The sequence below is a fragment of the Colius striatus genome, chromosome Z, assembly GCF_028858725.1.
Source record: "Colius striatus isolate bColStr4 chromosome Z, bColStr4.1.hap1, whole genome shotgun sequence".
In the NCBI taxonomy this organism is placed as follows: Eukaryota; Metazoa; Chordata; class Aves; order Coliiformes; family Coliidae; genus Colius; species Colius striatus.
Window position 1 is genome coordinate 42964018 of NC_084790.1, and position 14970 is coordinate 42978987.

General features: G+C 38.5%; 1 protein-coding gene across 5 annotated transcripts in view; it reads right to left on the reverse strand.

The window, feature by feature from the left end:
- SLC38A9 (solute carrier family 38 member 9) overlaps nucleotides 1-14970 on the reverse strand; it is a 45405-nt gene that overhangs the window by 13846 nt on the left and 16589 nt on the right. For 4 of the 5 annotated variants that reach the window (XM_062018587.1, XM_062018585.1, XM_062018586.1 and 1 more), the window contains exons 7-11: nucleotides 14432-14602; nucleotides 12409-12468; nucleotides 9465-9662; nucleotides 6893-7000; nucleotides 3358-3464 (exon numbers count right to left, since the gene is read on the reverse strand). In XM_062018587.1, the coding sequence (XP_061874571.1) occupies nucleotides 3358-3464; nucleotides 6893-7000; nucleotides 9465-9662; nucleotides 12409-12468; nucleotides 14432-14602 (644 nt within the window). Of the gene's footprint in view, nucleotides 1-383; nucleotides 749-3357; nucleotides 3465-6892; nucleotides 7001-9464; nucleotides 9663-12408; nucleotides 12469-14431; nucleotides 14603-14970 lie in introns of those variants that run through there. The other variant, XM_062018589.1, reaches the window with a different exon arrangement.

The following is a 14970-nucleotide window of genomic DNA, read 5'->3' on the forward strand; positions in this document are numbered from 1 at the left end:
AGATCACATAGGGATCACAGCTTGCCAAACCTGTATCAAAGTACACTTGAACTAACAGGTAGATTTTGAAGGTGGAACTTGGATAATATATGCTAGTTGTAGTTACTTCTGACCAGGAGCTTCAGTGGTCAGAAGCGCATAACACAGTGTTAAAATGGTTCTAAAAGATTAGAAAATTGGGTAACTGTGGCTAGCAGCAGCAGCAGCACAAAGGCAGAAATCAGCCTCCTAACAAAAGGATATCTGATAAATTGGGTGCAGCTAACAAAGAGTACAAAATGTTATGTCATACCTACAAACTACCACCCACGCACAGGATGGACCTGCAGCACAGGACTGGACTCAGCACAGTTAAGGCTCTGTGGCTCTACAGATATTTCTTGTATAATGCTGAAAAGAACAGGTGACTTTCAGGCTTTGTTTTGCCTGCTGTGTGCGGTAGAGAAAATAGTTCATTTTTTTCTTCAATACCACAGTGAAAGCTAGTTTGTAGAATTGACTCTTCTTCATTCAAGAAGCCTACTCAGTACTTAGTAATTATTAACAAGTGAGAAGTATCAGCATTTGATCATCTCATCAGGACTCTGATCCATATCATAAGAAGAGACTTCACCTGTTCAAGCATCAAGGACAAGCAGTAACATCTAACAGGATGATGAAAAAGTACTTCACCAAGATGCATGATGCGGTGCATGATTTTGGCTGGAAGGAGAAGCCAGTGGTAGGGCAGCATCAGTGTAAGTGCACTCTGTTTACATGGAATAAATAGTATTGCAGAAATAAGAACCATGCACATCTTCATGCCCTTTGCAGTTACCACCTAAACAAAAAGCAATTCTCCACTCCCTGCCTTTCCCAGGCAGGTCCACAAACAATTCTTAGCAGACAGGACTAGCATACTCATGCCTGTAGATCATGCTCTACAATTGTGCAGCATTTGTACAGTTGCTCGGGGAATCTGATCACAGACATGACTCAGAAAAAAAAACCCCACACAAACCAGAAGCCGCAACAAATCGCTTTTTTTTTGTGATGGGTTAGCTTTCTATGTGATCAGTTTCAAAGTAAGTTGAAACTACTTTTAGTGCAGTGCACTAAAATCTTCACTGAGAAATATAAGGGGGGACAATGGGAGATGGAAACAGGGAGCTCAACTTTGAATTGTAGACTAAGAACTCCACTCTCAAGGCTTCTCCAGGCTGACATTTGGCATGGTCTTCTCACCACCACACCACATCACTGTACTGGAATAGCAGCCAGAGGAATCCTCCCCCTATGTGTGTTTGGGCAGTGACACACACCTGGGGCCAGAATGGAAGCTGCTATTGTTTTGTATTTCTGACTCCATAAAAGGAACGTTATTGTTTCTCTTACTTTTTTCCACCTCCCAAAGAGTTGTTTCAGCAAGCTTTGTTCAAAACTAAAATAGTAATTTTCCAGCTTGCAAAGTTCTGTGCCTTTTCACAGAACTCTGACGGACATGTTAACAGATGTTAACATGAGATACTGATATGAGAAAGCACCTTGTTGCTGTAAACAGCTAGGAAAAAATACCCAAGACAGAGGTTGAGACCCTATATATATGTAAATCTCTCACTTAACCCAGCAGTTAAGTGAAATAATCCCAAACCAGTTAGCTCTTCAAAAGCACTGGTGCCTCATTAGCATTTGCAAAGCCCTTTGAGTTCTAGGTGAAAGGATCTCACACAGTTACAGACAGGAATGGTAATCTCTAGACAAATAAAAAGTACCGTCTAGGCACAGATTTGGTTTCCAATAACAAACCTCCGCTGACATACTTAAAGGTACTCTTTCCACGCTTCTGGAATGTCAGTCTTGTTGAAAGTTTGGGATCCGTGCTAGACCTGACCTGGGAATTCAATTTAAGCCCCAGGGAAGGCATTCAAGAAAGTAGATTCAAATGCAGAAAACAGTTTCTTCCTTCTTAACACAGGAAAAGCAAGATGAATGTTATTCCAGGTGCTGCTCTTTGCAAAGGATTGCTTGCTCCAATGTAAATGGAGGGTCAAAAGTCCTGAAGGTGGTGTTAGGCCTCCTTGGGCACATAGAGCTGACTGCTGGAGAGACAGTGCTTTGAGAATTTAAAAGCCACCACTGAAGAGAAAGAGAAATCTTGCCCTTTCCCACACTGTAAGATTTTCTTCAAGTGACAAGATACTTAGCCAGAGCTCCACTAACCCTCTCTTTAGTCGTTAACACTATTTTCAGGAATATCCATAAACCCCAAGAAGCTTTCCTGGAGAATTCATGACTCCTTTGCAAAGGTGGTCACTCAAGCACTGGTCTTGGTTATCAGGGACAAAAAAGTAACTATGCACATTGCCAAAGATTATCTCACTGCTTTAGCATATAACCTGCACTTCATCTCTGAATAATAAAAACAGATATATTTAATCTGATGTTTTGTGTAGGCAACCAGCTCTACACGTCCCTCCTTGAGCACGGAGAGGTAGACAGGATGACATCTAGAGGCCCCTTCCAAAGCCAACCATTGTGGGATTCTTTAAAAGTTTTTCATACAGCTAGCATTTAAAAAATATTTGACTGTCACTGAAGTGACCTTTACATCTAAGATTTTAATGAAGCTATAAAAAAAAATCCTGGAAAATAGGGAGGAAAAAAATAATCAGAATAACTATAGTAAAAATGTACTGTAATACTTTAACTCTACGTCATGTTTACTCCTATAACTCCATACTCGTGTCTACACATTACCTTAAAATAGTAAAACATTTTATCATGAGAAGTTATTAAGGATGCAGTTCCACCTGGATGAGCAGTACAAAACTTTCTCAAGGGCAAAGAAAGGACTAGCCCAGATGCTACACTATCACACACATTCCCAATCCAGGCGTCAACTCTGAGGATTTCCTAAACAGGGTCAGGTTTCTCTATGAACCTTGAACTTGGATTGTGACACAAAACTACTGAAGCAACTTTGAGAAGAGATATTACCTAGAGCTCAGCGCTACTGTTCAGGACTCTTGCTAAAATTAGTCCCGTGACAAATATTCTCCAGCATTTTTCATTTAAAAATCAGTCAGTTTTTCTAGAGTCTTGGAACATCATCAAGCTTCTTGTGTAATTTGGCCATTTCATACCAGTTTGCACATAAATAAGTCTGGGACACTCCTCAAGGCTTTCATTTGAATAAATCTGTAACGTATCTCTTATTTGTTGGCAGTTAGTGAACAACTGGTTTCTTATCACAAAAGCATGTTACATTTTCTGAAGATATTACAGTCCTTGGACTGATTTCAAGGGAAACAAGCAGGAAAAAGTCAGCATTGCCAGGCAATCTAGATACAAATCAGCAAGTCTTGGGAAATTACTTACATTGTTTTCTTGATTCCTGTTATTTTGAAGAAGTGTGATGACACAATTGTGGATGAAGAAAGCAAGTGTCAGAACCCCTGTGAGCTGAGGGAACAGAATTCTAAACTCTAAGGGAGGAAAAAAAGTGTTAATAACTTACTACTTGGAACCAAAAAATACCAAAATGGAGAGGACATGCAGTGCTCTGCAGTTTACTGACAGAAACATGAATTTCCACATTGAAATGGGACAATCCATCTTTGATCACAGCCAATGCAGGGAGTATAAAATGCATGAAGATAGTGGTTACTGTATAACCAACTGCCCAGTAAAGTTTCTCAAGACATCCCAGTCATTAAAGATTAATATGTTAATCTAGGATTTGCACACAGAAGCTTTTCTTCTTCTTGAGTTTAACTGGCAAATGTTTTTGATGTAGGAACTGAGGGACTGACTGCAATGAAGCTGTGTATTTATCAGTCCCTGAGCAGGGAGATGGGTGGAAGGAATCCTTTGCTCTGTAAGCATCTTTTGTTTTTAACAAGTCACTTAACCTACTAGAGAAAAAAATTGATGTCTATAGATGTTTAAGACGTTTTGGTTACAAACCAGGGGAAAAAGAATGGCTGAACGACTTCTTGTCTAATCCCACACCTTACAGTATCTATGAAAAAACTTTTTTTTTTTTTTTTTTTGGTCTCGATGGGAATAGCATTGCTCTGCTTCCTTTAATAGTTGAAGGATTTTGTTCACAAGACTGTGTTTCTAGAAGCACTGCACTGGTCTAGGAATTGACCTATGTGTAACATCATTCAAGCACCATCTTTGTTGGTACTACATAAGGAGATATATACTGTTTAGAGTATTAACATCAATTAGAGATCCCTGAGCTAGCTCAGCTTCTGGAATGCATCCAGTAATACAGCAAAACACTCATCAGAAGTTCACAAACCCTTACAGATCAAACCACAGTATGCTCCATGCAAATGTATTTAAACTAGAAGCAAGGCAAACACATACCAGGCAATTAATGAAGACTTCATCCAGCTGAGAGAATATTCCTCCCCTAGGGCTGGATTCACTAGTCTGAAATGCCTGACTAGCATGAGGTATTACTGATAGAATTGAGAATACAAGTGACTTTTGGGCTTGCTTTCCATCCAATACTTTAATCTCAGTAATAAAAAGCAAACTGATGGACTCACAATCTCTTTAAGCACAGCGTTTCCCACATCACTACAACAATCAGTAGTGGTTGGATTTGTAAGCATTAGCTACATGCTCTATTTCTTAGCAATACCAGTCACATTTCCAAAATAACCAAATCACTGAGAGGTCCACTTCTTAGTAACCTGTAGCACATGTGTCATGCTACAACTCTTTACGCTAGGACTGTTTAATAGATCTTGAACAAGTGTCTTAAAAACCTGATTTCTTAGACTTAGGCTGGCTTGTGGTTTATGTAGGTTTGTTAGTGAACCATAGTTTGGGAAAAAATTTCTCCTGAATGCTCAGGAAGAGTTCACAGATACTAGGCCATGTGAGCATTTGAAGACTAACTGCTAGGGCAGTTCAGGTTAAAACCATGTTTGCATACTTGTAACACAGCAAGACTAATCATTGTGGTCTATCTATTGCCTGAGCAGCACATACTTGAGTATCATTTCTGCTTACAAATAACATTATGAGTAATGCCATACAAAATAAATTAATGCAGATGGTAATCACACTGTGCTTTGAAATACAAATTTTTACACAGGAGACAAGAACAGTTTGTTAGTCAAAAAATTCTAATGCCTAAAAGTAAATGCAGTGATGGAAGAAAACAGAGAGCATACTTAGCACTGTTTCAGAACTACCTACGTCTACCTTCAAGTTTGTATTTATGCCATAGTAGTCAGGAAGACAGTTCATCTTCAAAGCATCTGCTGTGGTTTTGCACACATATTCAGCAGAAACTACCCAACTTTGATGCCTCAGACAGAAAGGACAAATTTTTATGTTGGTGAAGTGACCAAGCTTGGAGAAACTGTTTTACATAGCCTTTCACTTGTTTCTTGGCATTCAGATCTTGTAATAAGGTTCTGAATGCCATTCTGAGATCACAAAGGAAGAACATTCAGCAGTGATGGGAAAACGAACAAACAAGATTTGATGATTGCTAGGGGCTAGGGATGGAGAATACTAAGTTTTCAGCAGATCTCTTTGCCAAACAGGCATGGAATATGCTAGCTAAGCTGTTTTTTTCTGCATAGTATTGTGCCAGATGAACTTCAGTTCCAATAGAGAGCTGAATCAACCCAGAGGGTGTGGTAGAAGAAGAAAAAATAAGTAGCTGCAAGACTACTGCAACTGTGATGCGAATACACTTAAAATTAGTCAAATTTTAGATCAGTAGATTTACTCACTAGCTACTATCTGTATTTTACTCACTGAGTTTTTACTCTTGTTGCCATGGTGCGTTACCATGATTCCACAAATTAGATGAGATAGAAAAACTCTGGTTTGCTTTTTGACCTCTAACTTGCTACAGTAATTCAAAACCCATTCTAATATTTCAAGTGGTCTTTGTTTTCATTTCCAATACTTTATTACTGGACCTAGTAATAATTTGTAACCCATGTGTAAAGCTGTTAGTACAGTGCTTACTGTGACAGGGAAACTAAAGATGCTCAAACCCACAAAAGAAAGCTTACTGAAGGTACCTATCTCAGAATTTTGCCACAAGTAAGTTAACTTTCAAATAAGGACAAAACTCTCGTTTCTAAGAACAGAGGGAGTGATACAATTCAATACCTCAGGACACAACTCCTTGGAGCTAACAGATCATACAGTTTTGCCTGTTGTAAAAGATAAGGAAAGAACAGCTACAACCTAACCCCAGGTCTCTCATTCCAGACTTCCCAAAACAGGAAATCTATCTCTTTAGACTACCTGTTCATGCAATAGCACTGTTTGTGACATCTCACATGGAAATTTCTAACAGTCATTTGGAAAGAACAGACACCAAAGCAACATTCAAGTAAACACACATACCGGAGTGATCTAAGATTTCGGACTAAAACTTGAGATGGGATGGGAAATACAGGAAAATTGTAATCACAAATTATGGTGAACGAGCTACTTCATTTAAGCAAGGCTGTGTGGAGAACTTACAGCACCTTTACCACTCAGTCTGTCTACAGTTTGTCATTTGTGATTGATGCATGTATGATCTGAAAATGGTGCAACTAGAACTTACTATAACAATGGTGAAACAGGACTCTGTCACATGATATTTGTTAGAGACACCTTTGTCAGGCTCTCCTTCTCCAGTGTTGACACTGATTCCTAATGGAATACTAACACTAGGAAAGGGATTCCTCATCACTTGGTCACAAAGGGTCCTTCCTGAGCCTCTACATACAACATCAGACAGCATCTTAATTATGTCACAGATATAGAATCATAGAATGGTACATGTTAAAAAGTGAATGAGAAAGTCATTCAGTGATTGGTTTAAAATATCTTAAACTCATCACATATATGCTTCATTACTGAAATTTAACTATCTTACCTGGTACGAATAGGTCATTCTCTGTAAACCAGTTGTATTCTAAGTGGATTCCGAGACGAGCAGCCTTTACAGTAACCAGAAAAACTAAGTAGACAACTGAAACCGTACCTGAAAAATACAAAGAGCTAAATACCACGAGGCAGTAGAAAGTATTTATGCTATGTTTTATTCTTGCTCCATCCAACTAGTAACCAGCAGCTCAAACACTCAGGGTTGGTATTCATTCATTCTTAAAAACATGGGCTAGGTCTACATTTCCTTTTTATTTCTTTTCGAAGTCAGAGAGAAAGAATAATGCACTTGCACCCAGTGCAAGCTTTCAGCATGTTTACTGTTCTCCTGATGCTGCCCTAGTGATAGTGGAAATACCATCCTGTAATCCCTGGTGCAGGTCAGGTAGAGAGGCCTCTTGGAGTAACAGATCAGTTCCAGCTTAAGCTGCCAGGATTTTCATCTAATATGAGACAAAGTCAAAGACAGTACTGCAACTACAACAAAGTCCATTCCAACACTGACTTTTTGAAGCAAGTGCCCCCACAAGATACAAATGTTTACTGCAATTGTGAACTTTGCACTGGGAGCTAGAAGCTAATAATAATATTTTATCACTACTGATTTAAACCTTCTATTGATCATAACCTTGGATAACCTTGATGATGACCCTGCATTTGCATTCCATCTCAGTGGTTCAGAGGCCTCCCGCAATGTTCTACACAGCTAGAGGAATACAGGCTAGATCACAGATGAGTATAAACCTCTCGCTGTGTCTGCATGTGAGATGTAGAGCAGATGATATTGTCCCCTGACTTTTGAAAGATAAAGGTGGGATATTAACTACCTAAAAATTAAAGAAAACTGTGCAATGGTAATTAAGGCTACTGTGATGCAACATCCCAGCCAAAAGTACTGCTTAGTCACCAGAGAAAAAGCTATAAGTAAAGACAAAGGAACAGCATTTTTACAGTTTAAAATACAGATTGAGGTAAGACTTCATTTAATTCTAGTAATATCTCCAAGGTTAAAAAAAAACATTCCAAAGAAATCATAATTTGATTACACAGAGGACAAATAATTAGGTAGATAAAAGACTCTGTATATTTGAAGATCATCTTAAAAGTTAAAATATTCAGTAGTTTCCTAAAGATTGAGGTTTCTGTAAGTATAAAGATAAGTAAGAATTCTCTATTCACATTCACTTCAGAACCCCAAAAACTGCTTTCCATTTTTATTGTTCTATAACATTCAAGGTTTACAAAAATAAAGATAACTTTGAACAGTTTCTAAATGACATATCTATCCATTGAAGTTATGAGAAAATTCGTATTTTAATATTAAGGTTCTCAAAAGAAAACCCAGTTGCCCACCATAACGTGTTTATTTTAAAAACAGATACAGTATGGCTAGATCTCACTTGAAAAAATATTTTCTCATCCTTAATGTTTTATCTAGTCTATGTAAAAACCTCACTTTTTACACAGAAGCACTACCACTTACCCAAGTTCCTGTGCTGTACTGTCATTTAGTGGTTTCAGCAACAGCAGATCCAAGATCTTACTAGATGTCACAGTGGAACAGAGGACAAACTGGACTTTCAATTCCCTGTCCTGTACCTCCTTTACAATACATTTCATCTCTTTCAACATGTTCTGTGATCCCCATTTTCTTTTCCCTTTCTCTTCATCACAGGCTTCAATGCTATGTTCTCAGACCTCTCCTACTCCACAAACTATGACCAATCCAATTCATCATCCATGTGATTTATCCACTTCACCAATCCCACTAGCCTCAATCTTTTATCTCAAGACGTGGAAGCAAGAAAAAGACACTCTTTTTGTCCCTGTAGCGGAACAGATCTGGGAATTGGGAGCTGGGGCAAAGCACAGCGGCAGATTACTCTGACTGATATTATGATTGACTTGTCAACTGCTTGGTACAAAGTGCCTTCAGGTGAGAAGTAATTCATTTTAGAAGTAACTGCCTGTGTTGAAATGTTTATCAGATGAGTAACAGTATCCCAGATTGTGCCAAGGTAGTATGCATCTAAAGCTGCATAGCAGCATGCCTACTACCATTTGTGAAAATCTGTGGTAAATATAGTGGAACTTGTTTTACAGGATTATCAAGGGAACAAAGGGAAAAAAGAAATATCTATTACCTGTAAGACTCAAGCAAAGCAGGGTCGAAAGCTTGTGGGTGATTAGCAAACAAACAAACAAACAAACCCCCTTAAGGTAAAATATGGGCTGCCAGAAAACTGCTGTAGGAAAGGGTGGAAAGCTTCTCATCAGAAAAGGACCTGAGGGGGCTGGCTGACATCCACCTGAATATAAGCCTGGGAAAGTGGTTGAATCACCATCACTGGAGGTATTTAAAAGACATGTAGATATATTCCATAGTGATATGGTTTAGCGGAAGTGTTAGGTTTAACGTTAGACTTCATGACCTTAAACATCCTTTCCAATCTAAATGGTTCTATGATTCTACTCTATGACTATTAATTGGAGTAGCTTTCACTGTTTTCTATTCATTTTAGTCACAATGAACCAATGCTTTAACAGTACTTGTTACCTACCTAGGACATTAAACTTTGCAAAGAAGGATGGAGACTTCAGGTTTAGGAGGGGTAGAAGAACAGCAACCAGGTAAAACGGTACTGTTCGTGATTTGTTCCACCACTCCTCGAACAGCTCAAACTCTGTACTGTTGCCAGAAGAAAACATCATGCTTCTGTTTTGTGGTGGGTGATCACTAGCAGGACTTGGACAAATGACTGGAAGAAAAGAAAAACATACCAAGATGAAAAGAGTTGAACAGAATCTTTACAGCTGAGATATCATAACTTCTGGAGAGTGTTTTACCTGTGGGCAATAGGACCACCCAAAAATAATGTTTGACAATTTGTTTCCTCACTTTTTTTTTTTTTCTTTGATCAAAGGTTCAGCACTGAGATTTCACTGCTATGCACCTTGCACTATAAGCTGGCACGTGCTATTTTCTTTTTTCAGCTGAACACAACAAAGATGTTCATTTGTCTAGAGCCTGAGCTGTGTCATACGATCAGTCTTCAAGGTCCTGTATCTGTTACTAGGTGTGTTCAGTGTCTATACGCATCTGCTGGAATGAAGTCATGGCAACACATCTCTGCATCTGGCTACATGTTTCACATTGTAATCTGTCCCTGCACACTCAGTAAGATCATGAGAACCAGGACACAAGTACATCTGCATATAGAAAAGCCTGAATTACTGTGTGTTGCTCTGGGAACACACAAACTAAGGATGACAAGAAAGCTACTGTAACAACTGAAAGGTCTAAAACTCATGCACCAAATCAGAACTCCCTGTCATCTTGGTGTCATGACAGACACCAGCACATCACTGCTGATAACACAACAGAAATAAGGGAATGTCATGCTCCTGTTACATGGTGGATGATTAATGGCAGCAACCAAACAAATGATTGGAACAAAACCAAGCAACCAAAGGTTCATTTGACCTTTGATAATATTTAATACTTCTTTCTAATACATGCCTATGAAGTTATGTGTTGAAATATGGATCTTATTGTTCTCATAAAGCCTTTTTAAAAAATTGGTATCCCCCAGTACTTGACAACCTCCCTCCCATGCTGGCTGCATGCCTGTTTTGTTCAAAGGCAAAGGTGTTGTTTTGTCAAATTTCTTGACAGAAAGAAACATAACATTATGCTGTTACTTCCATTTTTATAATTTGCTTTCTCTCCACTGCTGATAAGACAACTGTTCCACAGACCTTGAAAAGACCACAGACCTCTAGAGATCACCCAGTCCAACCTCCCTACTAAAGCAGGTTCACTAAGATCAGGTCACACAGGAATGTGTCCAGGTGGGCTTTGAAAATCTCCAGAGAAGGAGACTCCACAATCTCCCTGTTTGTTCCAGGGCTCCCTCATTCTCTCAGTAAAAGAACTTTTCCTTATGTTTAAGTGGAACTTTTTGTGTTCCAGCTTTTGTCCATTACCCCTTGTCCTGTCACTGGATACTACAGAAAAAAGTGTCACTCCATCCTCTTGACACGCACCTTGTAAATACTTGTAAATATTAATGAGGACCTCCTCTCAGTCTCCTCTTCTCTAGGCTGAACAGTCCCAGATCCCACAGCCTTTCCTTGTAAGGAAGATTCTCCAGTCCCCCGATCATCTTAGTGGCCCTGCACTGGACTCTCTCCAGAAGTTCTCCGTCCCTCTTGAGCTGAGGAGCCCAGAACTGGACACAGGACTCCAGATGAGGCCTCACTAGTGCAGAGCAGAACCTCCCTCTTGCTGCTGGACACACTCTTCTTGATGCATCCCAGGATACCATTGGCCTTCTTGGCCACAAGGGCATGTTTCTGGCTCATGTTTAGCTTGTTATCTACCAGAACTCCCATTCTTACCCATCTCCTTGGTAGCCCTGAATGCCCTGTCAAGAATTATTTGAGCATCTGGCAGGCCTTAATTTTGTGAAGCAGCTGCTTTAAACCTTCTAGTTCCTAGAGGATGCTGTGGAATATTGCTGTCTATTTTGTCTCCAAGTTATATCCCCTGTTGCATGAGAAAGGGAAAGAACCATGAAAGCAAAAGAGAGCACAAGAGAAGAGTATTGCAGCAGCTATCAGTGCCTCACCGGTAAGGACTGAAGAAGAAACAGGGATTCAACACTACCTCAAATGCAGATCAACTGGTTTTCAGAATTATTTCTCAACTCCTTTGTCTGACTCCAACAGTTGCTCTCCAGAAATGCAGCTGATAGTGTGACACACGGCTGTCTAGTATTGAAATTTTTCCCCATTCCCTTAAGAACACAAGATAAAGAGACTTTTCCCTCAGTTACAAAGCACTTCATGTTCCCTATATATAGGGAGAAGGACCTTCATTCTACATTACTTTGCCTATTTAAGGACTCTCAACAGATCTATTCTTCATACTTGAGAGCAGTTACTTCCCTTAGTTGTGTGAATGTCAGACTCTCCACAAAACATATGCCTGACACTTGTTTCTTTTTGCACTTAGCATTATTAAAGCTGTTCTTAGAGGTTTTTTTAAAAGCAAGAATGCTGCTGCAGACTTGACCCTGACAAGATTTTAAATAGTTAAAAGATCTGATGTGCTTCAATTTTAGGGCATGAAAGTTAAAAATCCTGAAGGCAATTCCTCACTGTCAGACTACTGTTATGAGGTCCAACAGTCATGATTTTAGGGAGGATCTATCTGGATATAGACAAACTTGTAATTTGCTTTTTAACCTTCATTCCCACTCCCACTCTCTCTTTTTCTTTTTTTTTTAAATGTTTATTAAGCTTTCCAAATGTGTGATAGTTTTTGAAAGGTACAAATCCCAGATAGGAAATTACTTTTTTAAAAGAAAAAAACAAACAGGTAGTTAGAACTCACAATATACACTGTATAACCGGAATGTGGATAGGCCCATATGGAAAAATGATGACTTGCCTTTAAACCCAACTCGAAACCAGGAAACAATTTTAGTAAGTGTTTCTTACCTCTGTTACTTCCATTTGTGCCAGGAACAATATCTGTTACATTAATGTCATGAACAAAGTCTGAAAAAAAGAAAATCGTACTATGAATGCCTCAAACCTAGTATTAGGCTTTCATCTTTCAACTTGTTAAAAATTAAGTAATTTTGAAAAATATTTCCTTATACCAGAGGCGGAATACAGCAGCTTGCAATCCCCATAACTCCAAGTGGACATTTAAAACCTTTCTTTTATAAGTGTTTTAAAGTAGTCCACCACTGCACTACTTTATTTTCAGCAGCCTCGTCCATTTATGAAATTCACAAGACTTCCCTCCCAGATGCTCATTTCTAATCCCTCAGCACACTTCCACTTGTCTCAGGCTCCTTGGTTTGCAGTCTTGTACAGTAAGTTACAAGAGATGCAACTTAAAACCAGCCTCAAGTCTCTGAGGGATGCTTTTTCCATGCTGTGTTTCAAAGACAGGTTTAAATCTCATTGTCTACAGTCATCTCTAGTAGTATTTTCTTTCCAGTACACTCCTGTGCTACTTTACCGCTTTGCTACATCAGATATTTCCAAGTTTCTGCAACTTCACCAGTATGAGAGTACTGGATAGCAATTTCCATATCTTTATGTATATACACACACAGAGAAAACACCCAAAATATAATTATTGTGTCTCTGGTTAAAAGTTGCTGCATATGTGTGTATTATGCACATGGAAAATGAACTGGGCAGTAGGCTCAGTTTAAATTTAATGAAATTAAATTTTAATTTAAGAATTTTTAAATGCAACTAACAGCACCTTTCTTCTCATAAAGAAAGCTAAAAGTCTTGTGATAATAATTTTTTATCTCTTCATGTTGATTGATGACACCATGAATCACAAATTAATTTCTCCTACTTACTGCTATCAGTTCAACGTATACAACAATCAGAATACTTAAGTAAAAATCACTCATCACTTCATCACTGTTTTGTGTTGCTACTTTAAAAAAAGCACCTAGTATGAAGCCATTGAAAGAGCTGATAGCTCTTACAGAAGAAGTAAAAGAGGGATAGCCAACTAATGTTTCCTCTCTACTTAAAAAGCATTTTAGAACTAGCAATTGCATTTCTGGATTTACTTCTGATTCTTAAAACAAAAGCAAAATAAAAGTATGGGACACCACGTTAAAAACACCACACCTTGGTTTACAGTTCTCGCATTCTTTGCATGCTACTAACCTCTAGATCTTCCACTCTTAGGAAATAATTTATTCCCACCTAAATTTTGTGTGTAGGTTTTTTAAAAAGTCATCATACAGTACATGAAATACAATAGCCTGCTTAGAATAACTTAAAAATGTATGGCTGGAAGATGCCACGTGTCACATCTACATTGTATTACCCATTTTATACCCTAGTAATGAAATAACCATAGTGAAAGTTAGGATGCAAACCCAAGCACTCTACACACCTAATTGTGTAGAAGCTTGTGTGTCTGTGCACATACAAAGGTGTAAACAATCAGTATGTTTTCTTTTCTTGCAATGCCAGACTTAGAATCTTTCTCTCACTGTGCTACAGTTTATTGTTCCTTCAGGGAACTTGCCAAAACTTTCTATACGGCAGCACTCTAAGTGTGTTTGTTGAAATCTAGAATGAAACTAGACTTCATCACTTGAAGAGCCTAGCCTGTAACATGGCTGTTTAAATAGTTACACCCATTCAAACAAGAGGGAATCGAAAATAAGAAGCGGAAACAAGCAACCAGTTTTGGGTTGTTTAATCTACACCATGAAGCCTCACTACTGACAGGCAAATGACATAATTGGTACTTTGTCTTTCATTAAAACCACACTCTGAGAACTATTGAGAAACTGGCTTTGAACACATACATGACTGTGTCCCTAATTCCACACGTAGTTACTTATTCTTACTTTACTTTTCATGCAAACTAACAGAAAAAACAAATATAAAATGGGCAATCCTTTTTCAATACAAAGCAGTGTTGATTCTTCCTCAAGACAGCTGCAAAAGTTAACCAATAATGTATACTTACTGTATATAAACTTTCCAGTGTTGAACAGAAAGTTGGACATAAGCACCCAATAAACAACCATGGCTCCAACAAGTGACACCATAGAAAATAAGAGGCTCGACCAGTGACCAAAGGATCCAAAATAATACTTGCAAACATCTGGGAATTCCCAGTTGGAGGCATCTATTAAAGCTGAAGATAAAAAAACCCAGAAATGCATCTAAACAACATGTTATATTAGAATCTGTAGAAGTCTTTATAACAGGATGTGTTCCTGCTTCAGCATGTTCTGACACAAATTCACAGTGGTTTCAAGAGCTAAGATGATTGCTGTCAAATTCAAAGCATTAGACTCATTATACATTCAACTGAAGGACTCAGAAGAAATAGAGGCATTTATTGTGGCCATACTACTACTTTGAGTACTTCCAAAAGCACTGGAATAAGATACAGTGGAAAATGCAGCCACACATTTGAGCTAAAGACTTTTGCAGGAGTTATGGTAAAGTAGCCCAAAATCATGAACTAGTCCTGAACCATGCCCTGAAATGAGCTGTCAC